The 10,964-nt window shown below is 65.7% G+C and overlaps 2 protein-coding genes across 4 annotated transcripts; one reads left to right on the forward strand and one right to left on the reverse strand.

The window, feature by feature from the left end:
• Positions 1 to 1,540: 1,540 nt before the first annotated feature.
• DXO (decapping exoribonuclease) lies at positions 1,541 to 5,874 on the reverse strand. Of its 3 annotated transcripts, none has more exons than XM_073326944.1 (7): positions 5,714 to 5,874; positions 4,413 to 4,810; positions 3,512 to 3,741; positions 2,897 to 3,158; positions 2,563 to 2,698; positions 2,118 to 2,212; positions 1,541 to 1,684 (listed from the first exon to the last, which is right to left on the reverse strand). In XM_073326944.1, the coding sequence occupies exons 1-7, from the start codon at positions 5,735 to 5,737 to the stop codon at positions 1,558 to 1,560; spliced, it is 1,272 nt and encodes a 423-aa protein (XP_073183045.1). In that variant the 5' UTR covers positions 5,738 to 5,874; the 3' UTR covers positions 1,541 to 1,557. The 3 variants fall into 3 exon arrangements, with proteins under 3 accessions (XP_073183045.1, XP_073183047.1, XP_073183046.1); XM_073326946.1 differs by having other exon boundaries at positions 2,897 to 3,116; positions 5,714 to 5,872; XM_073326945.1 differs by having other exon boundaries at positions 5,648 to 5,726.
• Positions 5,745 to 10,943, forward strand: WHR1 (winged helix repair factor 1). The gene is made up of 8 exons (XM_073326948.1): positions 5,745 to 5,843; positions 6,683 to 6,789; positions 7,228 to 7,373; positions 8,573 to 8,668; positions 8,784 to 8,923; positions 9,319 to 9,416; positions 9,692 to 9,839; positions 10,210 to 10,943. The coding sequence occupies exons 2-8, from the start codon at positions 6,687 to 6,689 to the stop codon at positions 10,253 to 10,255; spliced, it is 777 nt and encodes a 258-aa protein (XP_073183049.1). The 5' UTR covers positions 5,745 to 5,843; positions 6,683 to 6,686; the 3' UTR covers positions 10,256 to 10,943.
• The last annotated feature ends 21 nt before the right edge of the window (positions 10,944 to 10,964 follow it).

A 10,964-nucleotide genomic window follows, 5' to 3' on the forward strand; every position in this document is an offset into this window, starting at 1 on the left:
ACGCGCTATCTCAGAGTTGACCCCACCGTGACCTTTAACCTCTGTGAGGTCAGCATCTCCTGCCCTCTGACCCTTCACCCCCAGGGCAAGGCAAGAGCATGTGGACTGTGATTGCAGGGATCAGCCTTTGCCCTGTGACCTTTCACCTCTAGCCATGGCATCTGCCCTTTCACCCCAGCTGGTAGGCCGGGGCAGGGGGGCCGCTAGCTGTGATTTCACCCCACGGCAGCTGGAGGTTGGAGTCTAACCTTTGCCCTGCAGCTCAGGGGTCAGTGGGGGGCAGCAGCCCTGACCCCTCCCCCAGCTCCCCTAATGGCTGACAATGGGGGGCAGGGTGGAGAGACAGGAATCTGGTGCCCCCAGCAGGGGCCTCTGTGTCCAACCTGTTAATAAATCTGTCTGCAGCAGCCGCCGTGTGGGGGCTTGATTGGGGAGTGGGTGAATCCCCCCATAGCCCTGCGGGGGTAGCTTCCCTGTAGGTGTCAGTGCCCCCCATGCCCCAGCCTCACGTCCCAGCTGCTCCTCTGGGGCATTCGGGGGGGCCCTGTACTGGGAGCATCTGACCCCCCCCCCCATGCCAGGAGAAACCCAGGAGTCCTGTGCTCACCATGCTGAGGGTCTTCCTACTGCACTTTGGTATTCAGAGAGACAAACCCCTTTTCTCCCCCCCCCGCCCAGAGCAGGTGGGCTGATCCATGCCCCCCCCCCGCCCAGAGCAGGTGGGCTGGTCCAAATGTGGCTCCACCTCTGCTTGTGTCCATAACTGGTTCGGTCCATGAATACTCCACCAGGGGGGAGCAGAGTTCCCTTGGCGATGGAATGTCCCATTGCAAAGGGGAGCAGAATGCTCATGTGACCATGGAAGGAGGGAGTAGCTTTGAGGTGGATTGTTCCATTACAGCTGGGGGGGTGCCCCTCTACAGCCCCCCCCCCCCTTGGCTTGTTCCAGCTGCCCCTGGGCCCTGCACAGCCAGGCGGAAAGGTTCTCGCTGCTGGGCCCCTCCTGCCCCCAGCCCAGGGGTCACTCCCACCCCAGCTGTGGTAGGAGCAGCTCTCTCCCTTCCCAAGGGGGCGGGGCTCTCCCAGAGGAGGGTGGAGCCTGTAGCTCCACCCCCAGTAACCTGACCCTAGGAGTTGCCAGCAGCAGAGGTCAGGCTGTCCTAGCAGGTGCCCAAGGCTGGGGGCCCCAAGGCAGCTTGTGACCTCGAGGGGGGCAGGTTCCCCCTGTTACCCCCAGCTGCCAAGTCATGACCTCCCTCCGTGTCCCACAGGGGGCAAAGGTCACACTCCTCCCCTTCACCTTCCAGATGGGGGTCATGACCTTTTCCTGCTGCTTGTGGGCAGCCAATCTTGCCCTTTACCTGTGTCACTTGACGGTCCCACCCTGACCTTTCACCCTTTCCCAAGAGGGGGTCCTGACCTTCCACACACCCCCTGGGGGCCAGATGCCCCTGGACAAATGGACATGGCAGGCACACCGCCCTGACTCTCACACATGGTTTATTAGTGCCCCGCCCCACATCCTCCCCCCCCCCCCCCATTCCTCCCCCCGGCGGCTCAGTCCGGACTCTTTCCTCCGCTCATGGTCTCCACGTACCAGGCCGGGAGGAAGACGTGCTCCGTGCCCTGGTGCCGGGTGTAGGACACGGGGCGGCCGGGCTCCCAGGCAAAGAGGTGCACGAGTCTGGGGAGAGAAGGGGGGGGTGATAGCGGGGCGCCTGGACCCAGGACTCCTGCGTTCTCTCTCTGCCTCTGGGAAGGGAGTGGGGTCTAGTGGTTGGGGGGGAGGTGGGGGGGTGGCGGCAGCAAGGAGCCAGGACTGCTGGGTTCTCTCTCCAGCTCAGAGAGAGGAGTGGAGTCTGGTGGTTAGAGCGGGGGGGCCGGGAGCCAGGACTCCTGGGTTTGAATTCAAGCTCTGGGAAGGGAGTGGGTTATAGGCCAGGGGTTCTCAACCCTTTTCTGTGAGTGCCCCGTCCCTCCCCGCTATGAGTCTAACGCCAGTCATGCTTCACCAACCCTTGACACCTGCTTATGGCCCCCCAGTTGAGAAGCCCAGGTCGAGGGGGGAGCGCACAGGGGCACTGGGAGTCGGGGCTCCCACATTCTCTTCTACTCACTGGGGATCATCCTCCGTCACCACCTTCTTGAGGAAGGCCAGGAAGGCCTCGCAGAAGTTCATGCAGACGGCCGGCTTCCAGCAGCCTCGGTCGCCCTATTGGGGGGGCAGGGGGGAAGGGACCAGCTTCAAGTCACTGCTGGGGAGTGGGGGCGCGAGGGTCTAACACAGGAGGGAGGCAGGGCTGGCCGGGGGCAGGGGGGAAGGGACCAGCTTCAAGTCACTGCTGGGGAGTGGGGGCGCGAGGGTCTAACACAGGAGGGAGGCAGGGCTGGCCGGGGACTGGAGGGGCCCATGGTGGGAGAGAAATGGGGAGCACGGAGGTCAGAGGGATCGCAGGGGCTAAGGGGCACAGTGACAGATGGGGGGGGCCCTACAGCAGTTGGAGGAGTAGTGGGGGGCTGGAGAGGATGCGGGGGCAGGGCCGGCCTGGGGGGGCAGCTCACCCGGATCAACTGGAAGATCTTCATGGTCTCGAAGGTCTCCAGGGTGGCCACAGAGCCATCGGGGGCACGGAAGCCGGCCACAATGCGGGAGACGCCGGGCAGGAAGGACTGCGCCCACCACTTGATCAGCTTGTACCTGGGGGGCAGGGAGGTGGGTCAGCCTGGGTCACTAGCACCCTCCCCCCAGCCTCCGATCCACCCCCGACCCATGCAGGAAATACAGGGCTGAGAACCCCCAGCCAGCCTGGCCACTCAGGGAACGTACACCCAGGGCTGCACTAGGCTGGGGGTGTTCCTTGGGGTGGAGCTGGGGAGGTACCGGGGGGGTTCTCACCTATAAAAGCTCCTGCGCTGAGCGGGGCTGTGCAGCTCCTTGCACGTCTTGAGCTCCACGTAGCAGGCGGGGGGCTCGGGCCAGGCCCCGCGGGGGTCGGCGCAGTCCACCTCCCCGGCGAAGAGCAGTGAGTGGGAGCCCAGCCGCGTGCGCACCACCGTGCAGAATGCCTCGTTGGTGTTCACCACCCCCGTGGGGTCCGGGCTCCCGTCCGGGGTGTCTGGGGGGACAGGCACAGGACGCCTGGGTTCTCTCCCCAGCTCTGGGAAGGAAGGGGGAGCTAGTACTTAGAGCAGGGGGAGCTGGGAACCAGGATGCCTGGGTTCTCTCCCCAGCCCTGGGAGGGGTGTGCGGGTCAGTGGTTAGAGCAGGGGGAAGCTAGGAGCCAGGATGCCTGGATTCTCCCCCAGCGCAGAGATGGGAGGTGGGGCTAGTGGGTCAGAGCATGGGGGACTAGGACCCAGGACGCCTGGGTCCTCTCCCCAGCTCTGGGAGTGGAGGGGGGCACTAGTGGTTAGAGCAGGGGGGAGCTGGGAACTAGGATGCCTGGGTTCTCTCTCTCAGTAGGGGACGGGAAGGGGGGAGTGGGAGCCAGGACTCCTGGGTTCTATTTACCCGCACACATGTAGCGCTCGAACTTGTAGCCCATGTAGGCCAGCTCCTGCAGCATGTCGGAGCGCTGCTCCCGCTGCTGCCGGGCCGCCGGCGTCTCCACCTCACTCACGTACAGCGTGCCCCGGAAGAGGCTGACGGCCAGCAGCCAGCCCTCCTGGCTCTCGTAGGGCGTCGTCAGTACCTTGGTAAGGTGCCCCCGCCAGGTCACGAAATCTGCGTTCACGGGGCGCCTTGGGGGGACACAAGGGGGTGGCATCGCCACATACAAAATCGGTAGGTTTCAGAGTTACCCGTTCTCTGCTGAGCTGAAAGCGGCCATCTGAGCCCTAGGGTATCAGGCTCTCGGCAGACTCAGGTATTCAGACCGGCACCCCCGCCCCGTGCTCCTGAACCCCCGCAGCCTGTGTGGGGGCAGGGGGATCTGGTGGGGAGTGGAGGGGGGAGGACCGCGATGGACCCCAGCCGGGGACTCCCTCTGTGCTGACCCCTCCCTGCCCAGCCAAGCCAGGACCATGATGGACCCCAGCTGTGCTGACCCCTCCTCCTCCTCCAGCCAAGCCAGAACGGTGGGGCAGCCCACGCCAGTCTACGCAGGAAGGGCGGGGGGGGGGGGTCTACCTGCCTGCCCCCAGGCCCCCATCTCCCTCTGCTCATACGCTGGCTTCACAGTGACCCCTCCTGCCTGGGAGGACCCCATTAAGCCACAGCACCCCCTGCCGGTCCTACCCATAAGACATAGCACCCCCGGCCAAACTGGAGGACCCCACTCACTCCAGAGCTCCCCCAGATCAGCAGTGGCCACCAGCAGTTCCCCTTGGAACTGGAGACTCACCCCCGAGATCAGCGGGGAGCCCCCCAGCACCCCTGCTGGCCCGGGGCTCTCGGCCTGCCCCTCGCTCACCCCGCGGCGTCGCCCTGGGCCCGCAGCCGGTCCCGGTTCCCGGCCACCCACTGCAGGAGATGCTCCAGCCCCTCGCGCCGGCCCTCGTCCCGCCGCACGTAGAGGTCACGGTAGCCGTGCCGCAGGTCGAAGGCAGGCTCGGGGCGCTCGGCGCGGGGCGGGGCGAAGTAGCGCAGCTGGCGGGCGTCGGGGTGGTAGCAGCGCTGGGCGTCCAGGGAGAAGCGTCCCTCCTCGGCCGGCCGGCGGTAGAAGGGGAAGGGCCCATCGTAGAGGGCCGGCTCCGTGGGCAGGGTGGGGGGGGCCCAGCGGCCGCGCTTGGGGGAGCCCCCCAGCTCCGCGGGGGCCTCGGGGGCTCCGCTGCTGCGCTTGGCCGGGCGGGCGCCGGGCTCCATGGCAGCCTGGAACAGCGAGAGGGAGGTGAGAACCGGGAGCTCGGCTGAGAGGCACCCCCTCCCCCGCTAGCCGCCCCCTCCCCCGCCAGCCCCCACTCCCCAGGGGGGTCCCCTAGCCCCGGCCAGACCCCCTCCCCACAGGGCCCCCTTCCCCCCCCCGCCAACCTCCCCGGGGGGCCCCTCCCCACTCCCCAGGAGCCCCCCCCACCAGCCCCCACTCCCCAGGGGGGTCCCCTAGCCCCCTCCCCCCCGCCAGCCCCCACTCCCCAGGGGGGTCCCCTAGCCCCCTCCCCCCCCCGCCAGCCCCCACTCCCCAGGGGGGCCCCCTAGCCCCCTCCCCCCCGCCAGCCTCCCCGGGAGCCCCCCCCGCCAGCCCCCACTCCCCAGGGGGGCCCCCTAGCCCCCTCCCCCCGCGCCAGCCTCCCCGTGGGCCCCCTCCCCGGCTAGCCGTCCCCTCCACCCCTGGGGGCCCCCTCCCCCACCAGCCCCCACTCCCCGGGTGGGGCCCCCTAGCCCCGGCCAGACCCCCTCCCCACAGGGCCCCCTTCCCCCCCCGCCAACCTCCCCGGGGGGCCCCTCCCCACTCCCCGGGAGCCCCCTCCCCCGCCAGCCCCCACTCCCCAGGGGGGGCCCCTAGCCCCCTCCCCCCCCGCCATCCCCACTCCCCAGGGGGGCCCCCTCCCCCCCGCCAGCCGCCCCAAGGGGGCCCCCCCACTCCCCGGGGGGCCCCTCCCCAGCCCCCTGGGGGGCATTTCCGCTGCAGGCCCCGCCCCAGCCCTGGCAGCCCCCGACCCCCCCAATCTCCCCCCGGCCGCCCCCCCGGGACCCCTCCCACCCTCTGACCTTTCACCCCGACGCCCGATCCCTTTCCCGCCCGTCCCTCTCCGGTGACCTTTGACCCCCCCTCACCCTCGGGCTTCCGCCGGACGTCATCGGGGAGCGACGGGGGCGGGAAGCTGGGCCCGGTGGGCTCGCGCCGTGACGTCATTGGATCGCGCCCGGAAGAGGCGCTTGGATCCCGGAGCCTCGCGCAGAGTCAGTGAGGAGAGGGGTGCTGACGTCATCACTCGGGGACGAGGGCGGCTGGTCGGGCGGGGGGAACCCGGCGAGAGGGGGAGGGGCGGTCTGGCGGGGAGTGGGGGGGACTGGCTGAGGGGGGAGGGGGGTCTGGAGGAGGGGAGGGCGGGAACTGGCTGGGGGGGAGGAGGAGAGGGGAGGGGAGGGGAGGGGAGGGGGGGTCTGGCGGGGAGTCGGGGGGGGACTGGCTGAGGGGGGGGTCTGGAGGAGGGGAGGGCGGGAACTGGCTGGGGGGGAGGAGGAGAGGGGAGGGGGGGTCTGGCGGGGAGTCGGGGGGGACTGGCTGAGGGGGGAGGGGGGTCTGGAGGAGGGGAGGGCGGGAACTGGCTGGGGGGAGGAGGGGAGGGGAGGGGGGGTCTGGTGGGGAGTCGGGGGGGACTGGCTGAGGGGGGAGGGGGGTCTGGAGGAGGGGAGGGCGGGAACTGGCTGGGGGGGAGGAGGGGAGGGGAGGGGGGGTCTGGTGGGGAGTCAGGGGGGACTGGCTGATGGGGGAGGGGGGTCTGGAGGAGGGGAGGGCGGGAACTGGCTGGGGGGGAGGAGGGAGGGGAGGGGGGGTCTGGCGGGGAGTCGGGGAGGACTGGCTGAGGGGGGGGTCTGGAGGAGGGGAGGGCGGGAACTGGCTGGGGGGGAGGAGGAGAGGGGAGGGGAGGGGAGGGGAGGGGGGGTCTGGCAGGGGGGTACCGGCTGAGGGGAGGAGAGGGGAGTGGGAAAACTGGCTGAGGGGATCTGGCTGGGGGGGTGACTGGGATGGATGCCCACCGGGGGGGGCTCCCGCTGTGCTGACCCCTCGCCCGCCCCCAGCCCCATGGAGCGCCGCCGACAGCTGATCTCCGACACCCTGAAGGCCAAGAAGCGGCGCCTGCAGCCGGGACCCGACCCCGGGGACGCGGGAGAGCCGGACAGACCGGGTAACGGGGGCGGGGCGCCAGGACGCCTGGGTTCTCCCCCGGCTCTGGGCGGGGAGTGGGGGCTGGAGGGTCAGAGCAGGGGGGAGGGGCGCCAGGACGCCTGGGTTCTCCCCCGGCTCTGGGCAGGGAGTGGGAGCTGGAGGGTCAGAGCAGGGGGGAGGGGCGCCAGGACGCCTGGGTTCTCCCCCGGCTCTGGGCGGGGAGTGGGGGGCTGGAGGTTCAGAGCAGGGGGGAGGGGCGCCAGGACGCCTGGGTTCTCCCCCGGCTCTGGGCAGGGAGTGGGAGCTGGAGGGTCAGAGCAGGGGGAAGGGGCGCCAGGACGCCTGGGTTCTCCCCCGGCTCTGGGTGGGGAGTGGGGGCTGGAGGTTCAGAGCAGGGGGGAGGGGCGCCAGGGCGCCTGGGTTCTCTCCTGGCTGACCCTGTGCTGTTGGTTGGCAGAGGGCTCCGGGGCGGTGGAGTCGGCCCTCCGGTATCTCGCCTCCCTCTTCCCTCGCCAGCTGTTCGAGGACACACTGCCCCCCCTTGTCCTGAAGCACCAGCTCTACAGCCTGGTGAGGGATCGCACGGCCGTGGACAGGCAGCTGGTAAGAGCCCCCCACCCCATTCCCTCCCCCCATCAGACCCTGGGGCCCCTTCAGCCCAGTCTGCCCCCTGTGACGGGTTGGGTCACAGAAACCCCCTTGAAACGGCCACCTGATGTGCTGGGACTACCTCTGAGCCCATTTTCCCTGACAGCTAGAACCCTGCCTTGTTGAGCCAGACACACCAGCTGCTAGAAACGTCTGAACCACGTCCTCAAAAGCTGCAGACTTAACTGAAAACAGCTTAAGAAGTGCTCCTGTCTCCAGCTCCCAATGGGGTCCAAACCTCAAATAAATCCGTTTTACTCTGTCTAAAGCTTATACAGGGTAAACTCATAAATTGTCCCCCCTCTGTAACACTGATAGAGATGCCCAGTGGTTTGCTCCCCCAGGGATTAATACTAGCTCTGGGTTAATTAATAAGTAAAAAGTGATTTATTAAAAACAAAAAGTAGGATTTAAGTGGTTTCAAGTAATAGACAGAACAAAGTAAATTACCAAGCAAAATAAAATAAAACACCCAAGTCTAAGCCTAATACAGTAGGAAACTACATGCAAGTAAATCTCATCCCCACATATTTTCCAAGAAGCTTCTTTCACAGACTAGACTCCTTTCCAGTCTGGGCCCATCCTTTCCCCTGGGACAGTCCTTGTTCCAGCTCAGGTGGTAGCTAGGGGATTTTTCATGACTGCAGCCCCCTTTGTTCTGTTCCACCCCCTTATATAACTTTGGCACAAGGCGGGAATCTTTTGTCTCTTTGGGTCCTCACCCTCCTTCTAAATGGAAAAGCCCCAGGGTTAAAGATGGATTCCAGTACCAGGTGACATGGTCCCATGTCCTGGGAGACCCCAAGCCTTCATTCTTCCTGGCCTGACTCACAGGAAGGCTTGCAAGTAAACAGAGCCATCTACAGATAATTGTCCTAGTTAATGGGAGCCATCAAGATTCCAAACCACCATTAATAGCCCACGCTGCATAATTACATTAGGACCACAGCGTTATGTTTCATATTTTAGTTTCAGATACAAGAACAATACATTCATACAAATAGGATGAATACATGCAGAAGACCATAATCTTTGCATGGCATATGTATCATAAAACATATTCCAGTTATGTCATATTTATATTGATAAGCATATTTCTATAAAGCATTATGGGGTGCAATGTCACACCCCCCATTAACTGTCTCCCCCTGCAGAGCCGGCTGAAGGATGAGGGGCTGATCCGGCTCTTCCAGCTCGGATTTGACTCGGATGTCTTTGGGGTGGCATTCACCCAGGACTACACGGCCAAGGTGGGTCTCTGTCCCCCCAGTAGGGCTGCTGAGGCCCCCGGCAGTGGGAGCAGGGTCCCCACAGCCCTTGGGGGTGCTGGCTGCTGGTGACAGCCCCCCCCCCATCTCCGCCTAGGTGCTGCAGTCCGTGGCGGGGAAGGAGCACGCCGGGACGGTGCGCCAGTTCTTGGAGACAGCACTCGCCACCTGCCCTGAACTCAGCTACGACAATGGCCGCATGCAGAGGGACTTCGGCTTCCAGGACCCGGACATCACGTGGGTGGCTGGGAGTGTGGGAATGGGCAGGGCCCAGGCGGCCTTCCTGGGCCCCGTTGCAGCCACGTTCCCCTTCCCCTCCTCACCCTTGCGCCTGCTTGGTGTTCTAGGCTGCTTTCCCCACCCCAGAGGGGCCGCATCTCTGTGCATGACCTGCATAACCATCCCCGCATCCCATCCCAGAGGGCAGTGCCCAGCGCCGGGCGAGGGGTCCCTGGGTAACCAGCCCCAGTGCCCCACCCCAGAGGGGCTGCGTCTCAGCGCCAGGCCAGGAGTCTCCATATAACCAGCCCCAGTGCCCCACCCCAGAGGGGCCGCAACCCGGCGCCAGGTGAGGGGTCTCTGGAGCGAAGGACACTGAGGTGACAGGTCTCTTCTCCTGTCCCCTCTTCCAGGCAGCTGGTAAATGCCGGGGTCCTGACCGTCCGTGACGCAGGCAGCTGGTGGCTAGCCGTGCCTGGAGCTGGGCGCTTCGTTAAATGCTTCATCAAAGGTTTGTGTGAGACAAGCCAGCCCCCGCCCTGGAGCCAGGTCAGAGCCGGCACCCCCTAGAGGGGAAAAGCTGACTGGGTGGGATAGCTCAGTGGTTTGAGCATTGGCCTGCTAAATCCGGGGTTGTGCGTTCAATCCTGAGGGGGCCATTTAGGGATCTCGGGCAAAAATTGGGGATGGGCCCTGCTTTGAGCAGGGGGTTGGACTAGTTGACCTCCCGAGGTCCTGATATTCTGTGATTCTATGGCTGAGTCCTCTCTCTCTCCCCGGGCCCAGGACGCAAGGCCGTGCTGGGGATGATCCAGAAGGCCAAGTACAAGGAGATTTTGCTGTCGGATCTGCAGAGCCGCCGGGCTCCCAGTGCCGTGAAACTGGGGCTCCCCTATCACATCCATGACCTCATTGGGGCCCAGCTAGTCGACTGGTACGACCCGTCCCGTCCCCCGCCCGAACCAGGGAGAGAACCCAGGAGTCCTGGCTCCCAGCCGTCCGCTCTAACCCACCAGCTCCCACTCCCCTCCCAGAGCTGGGGAGAGAACCCAGGGGTCCTGGCTCCCAGCCCCCCACTCTAACCACCAGGCCCCACTTCCCTCTAGGGTGACCAGATTCTCCGTTTTTATAGGGACAGTCCTGTTTTTGGGGACTTCTTTTATATAGGCGCCTATTACCCCCCACAGTTGCTATCTGGTCACCCTTCTCCCCTCCCAGAGCTGGGAGGGAACCCAGGAGTCCTGCTCCATCCCTGTTGTCCCAGCAACTAAGCTAAGCTAACAGCCTCTCTCTGATTCTTCCAGCATCCCCAGCACTTCCGGGACCCTGCTGCGATTGGCCGACTCCTGACCCCGCAACCTGAGGAGCTCCGGGAGATCTGTGCCAAGGACTGACTGACGCTGGGGGGCGGAGGGGGCTCACCTTGGCTCCCTGCCGTGGGGGCTGGGGTTTCCCATCATGCAGCGGGGCTCAGCCGCTCTGGGCCCCTGCACAGGGACTGTGGGTCTAGGCGGTTTAATTTATTTTGTGGATCAATGTTTGCACTTGGGGGACGGGGGGAAGGATCCGGGCCTGGCCCGTGGGACTTGGGGGGAGGGGCAGGGAGATTTGAGCCACACCCTGGCTGCGGCTCAGCGGAAGGGCCGTGGAGGGTAATAAATGGGGGTTTCTCTGCTCCCCCCAGCCTCCTGGGGTCCCTGTTTCCCCGCGGCGCATCCCTGCCCATCCTGGGCTGTGCAGGGGGCCGAGGGGCAGGCCCCCAGCGGTCAGAAATGGATGGTTTGTGAAGGAGGGTGGGGGAGCCAGGGCCAGGTGTGGGGTACGGTGCCCCCTAGTCTTGGGGTAGGGAATTGCAGCAGCAGAGACCCCTGTACTGAATCAAGCCTCTCTCCTCCCAGAGCCGGGAGAGAACCCAGGAGTCCTGGCTTCCAGCCCCCCCTGCTCTAACCACCAGCCCCTGCTCCCCTCCCAGAGCCGGGAAGTTTTGGTGGGCGCTTTCCCTTTAAGGGAGGGGAGATGGGCGGGGCCAGAGCTCGGTCACGTGACCTTTTGTGCGTCT

Source organism: Lepidochelys kempii, unplaced genomic scaffold (assembly GCF_965140265.1).
Source record: "Lepidochelys kempii isolate rLepKem1 unplaced genomic scaffold, rLepKem1.hap2 scaffold_182, whole genome shotgun sequence".
In the NCBI taxonomy this organism is placed as follows: domain Eukaryota; kingdom Metazoa; phylum Chordata; order Testudines; family Cheloniidae; genus Lepidochelys; species Lepidochelys kempii.

Excerpts from the sequence above, each read along its gene's own strand:
- DXO (XM_073326944.1), bottom strand. The coding sequence starts at position 5,737 with ATGACGTCCGGCGGAAGCCCGAGG. Across the intron at positions 3,742-4,412 it reads GCCCAGGGCGACGCCGCGGG|GCGCCCCGTGAACGCAGATT; the intron begins GTGAGCGAGGGG and ends TGTCCCCCCAAG. Across the intron at positions 2,699-2,896 it reads CAGCGCAGGAGCTTTTATAG|GTACAAGCTGATCAAGTGGT; the intron begins GTGAGAACCCCC and ends CCTGCCCCCCAG.
- WHR1 (XM_073326948.1), top strand. The coding sequence starts at position 6,687 with ATGGAGCGCCGCCGACAGCTGATCTCCGACACCCTGAAGGCCAAGAAG. Across the intron at positions 6,790-7,227 it reads GGGAGAGCCGGACAGACCGG|AGGGCTCCGGGGCGGTGGAG; the intron begins GTAACGGGGGCG and ends GTTGGTTGGCAG. Across the intron at positions 7,374-8,572 it reads CGGCCGTGGACAGGCAGCTG|AGCCGGCTGAAGGATGAGGG; the intron begins GTAAGAGCCCCC and ends CTCCCCCTGCAG.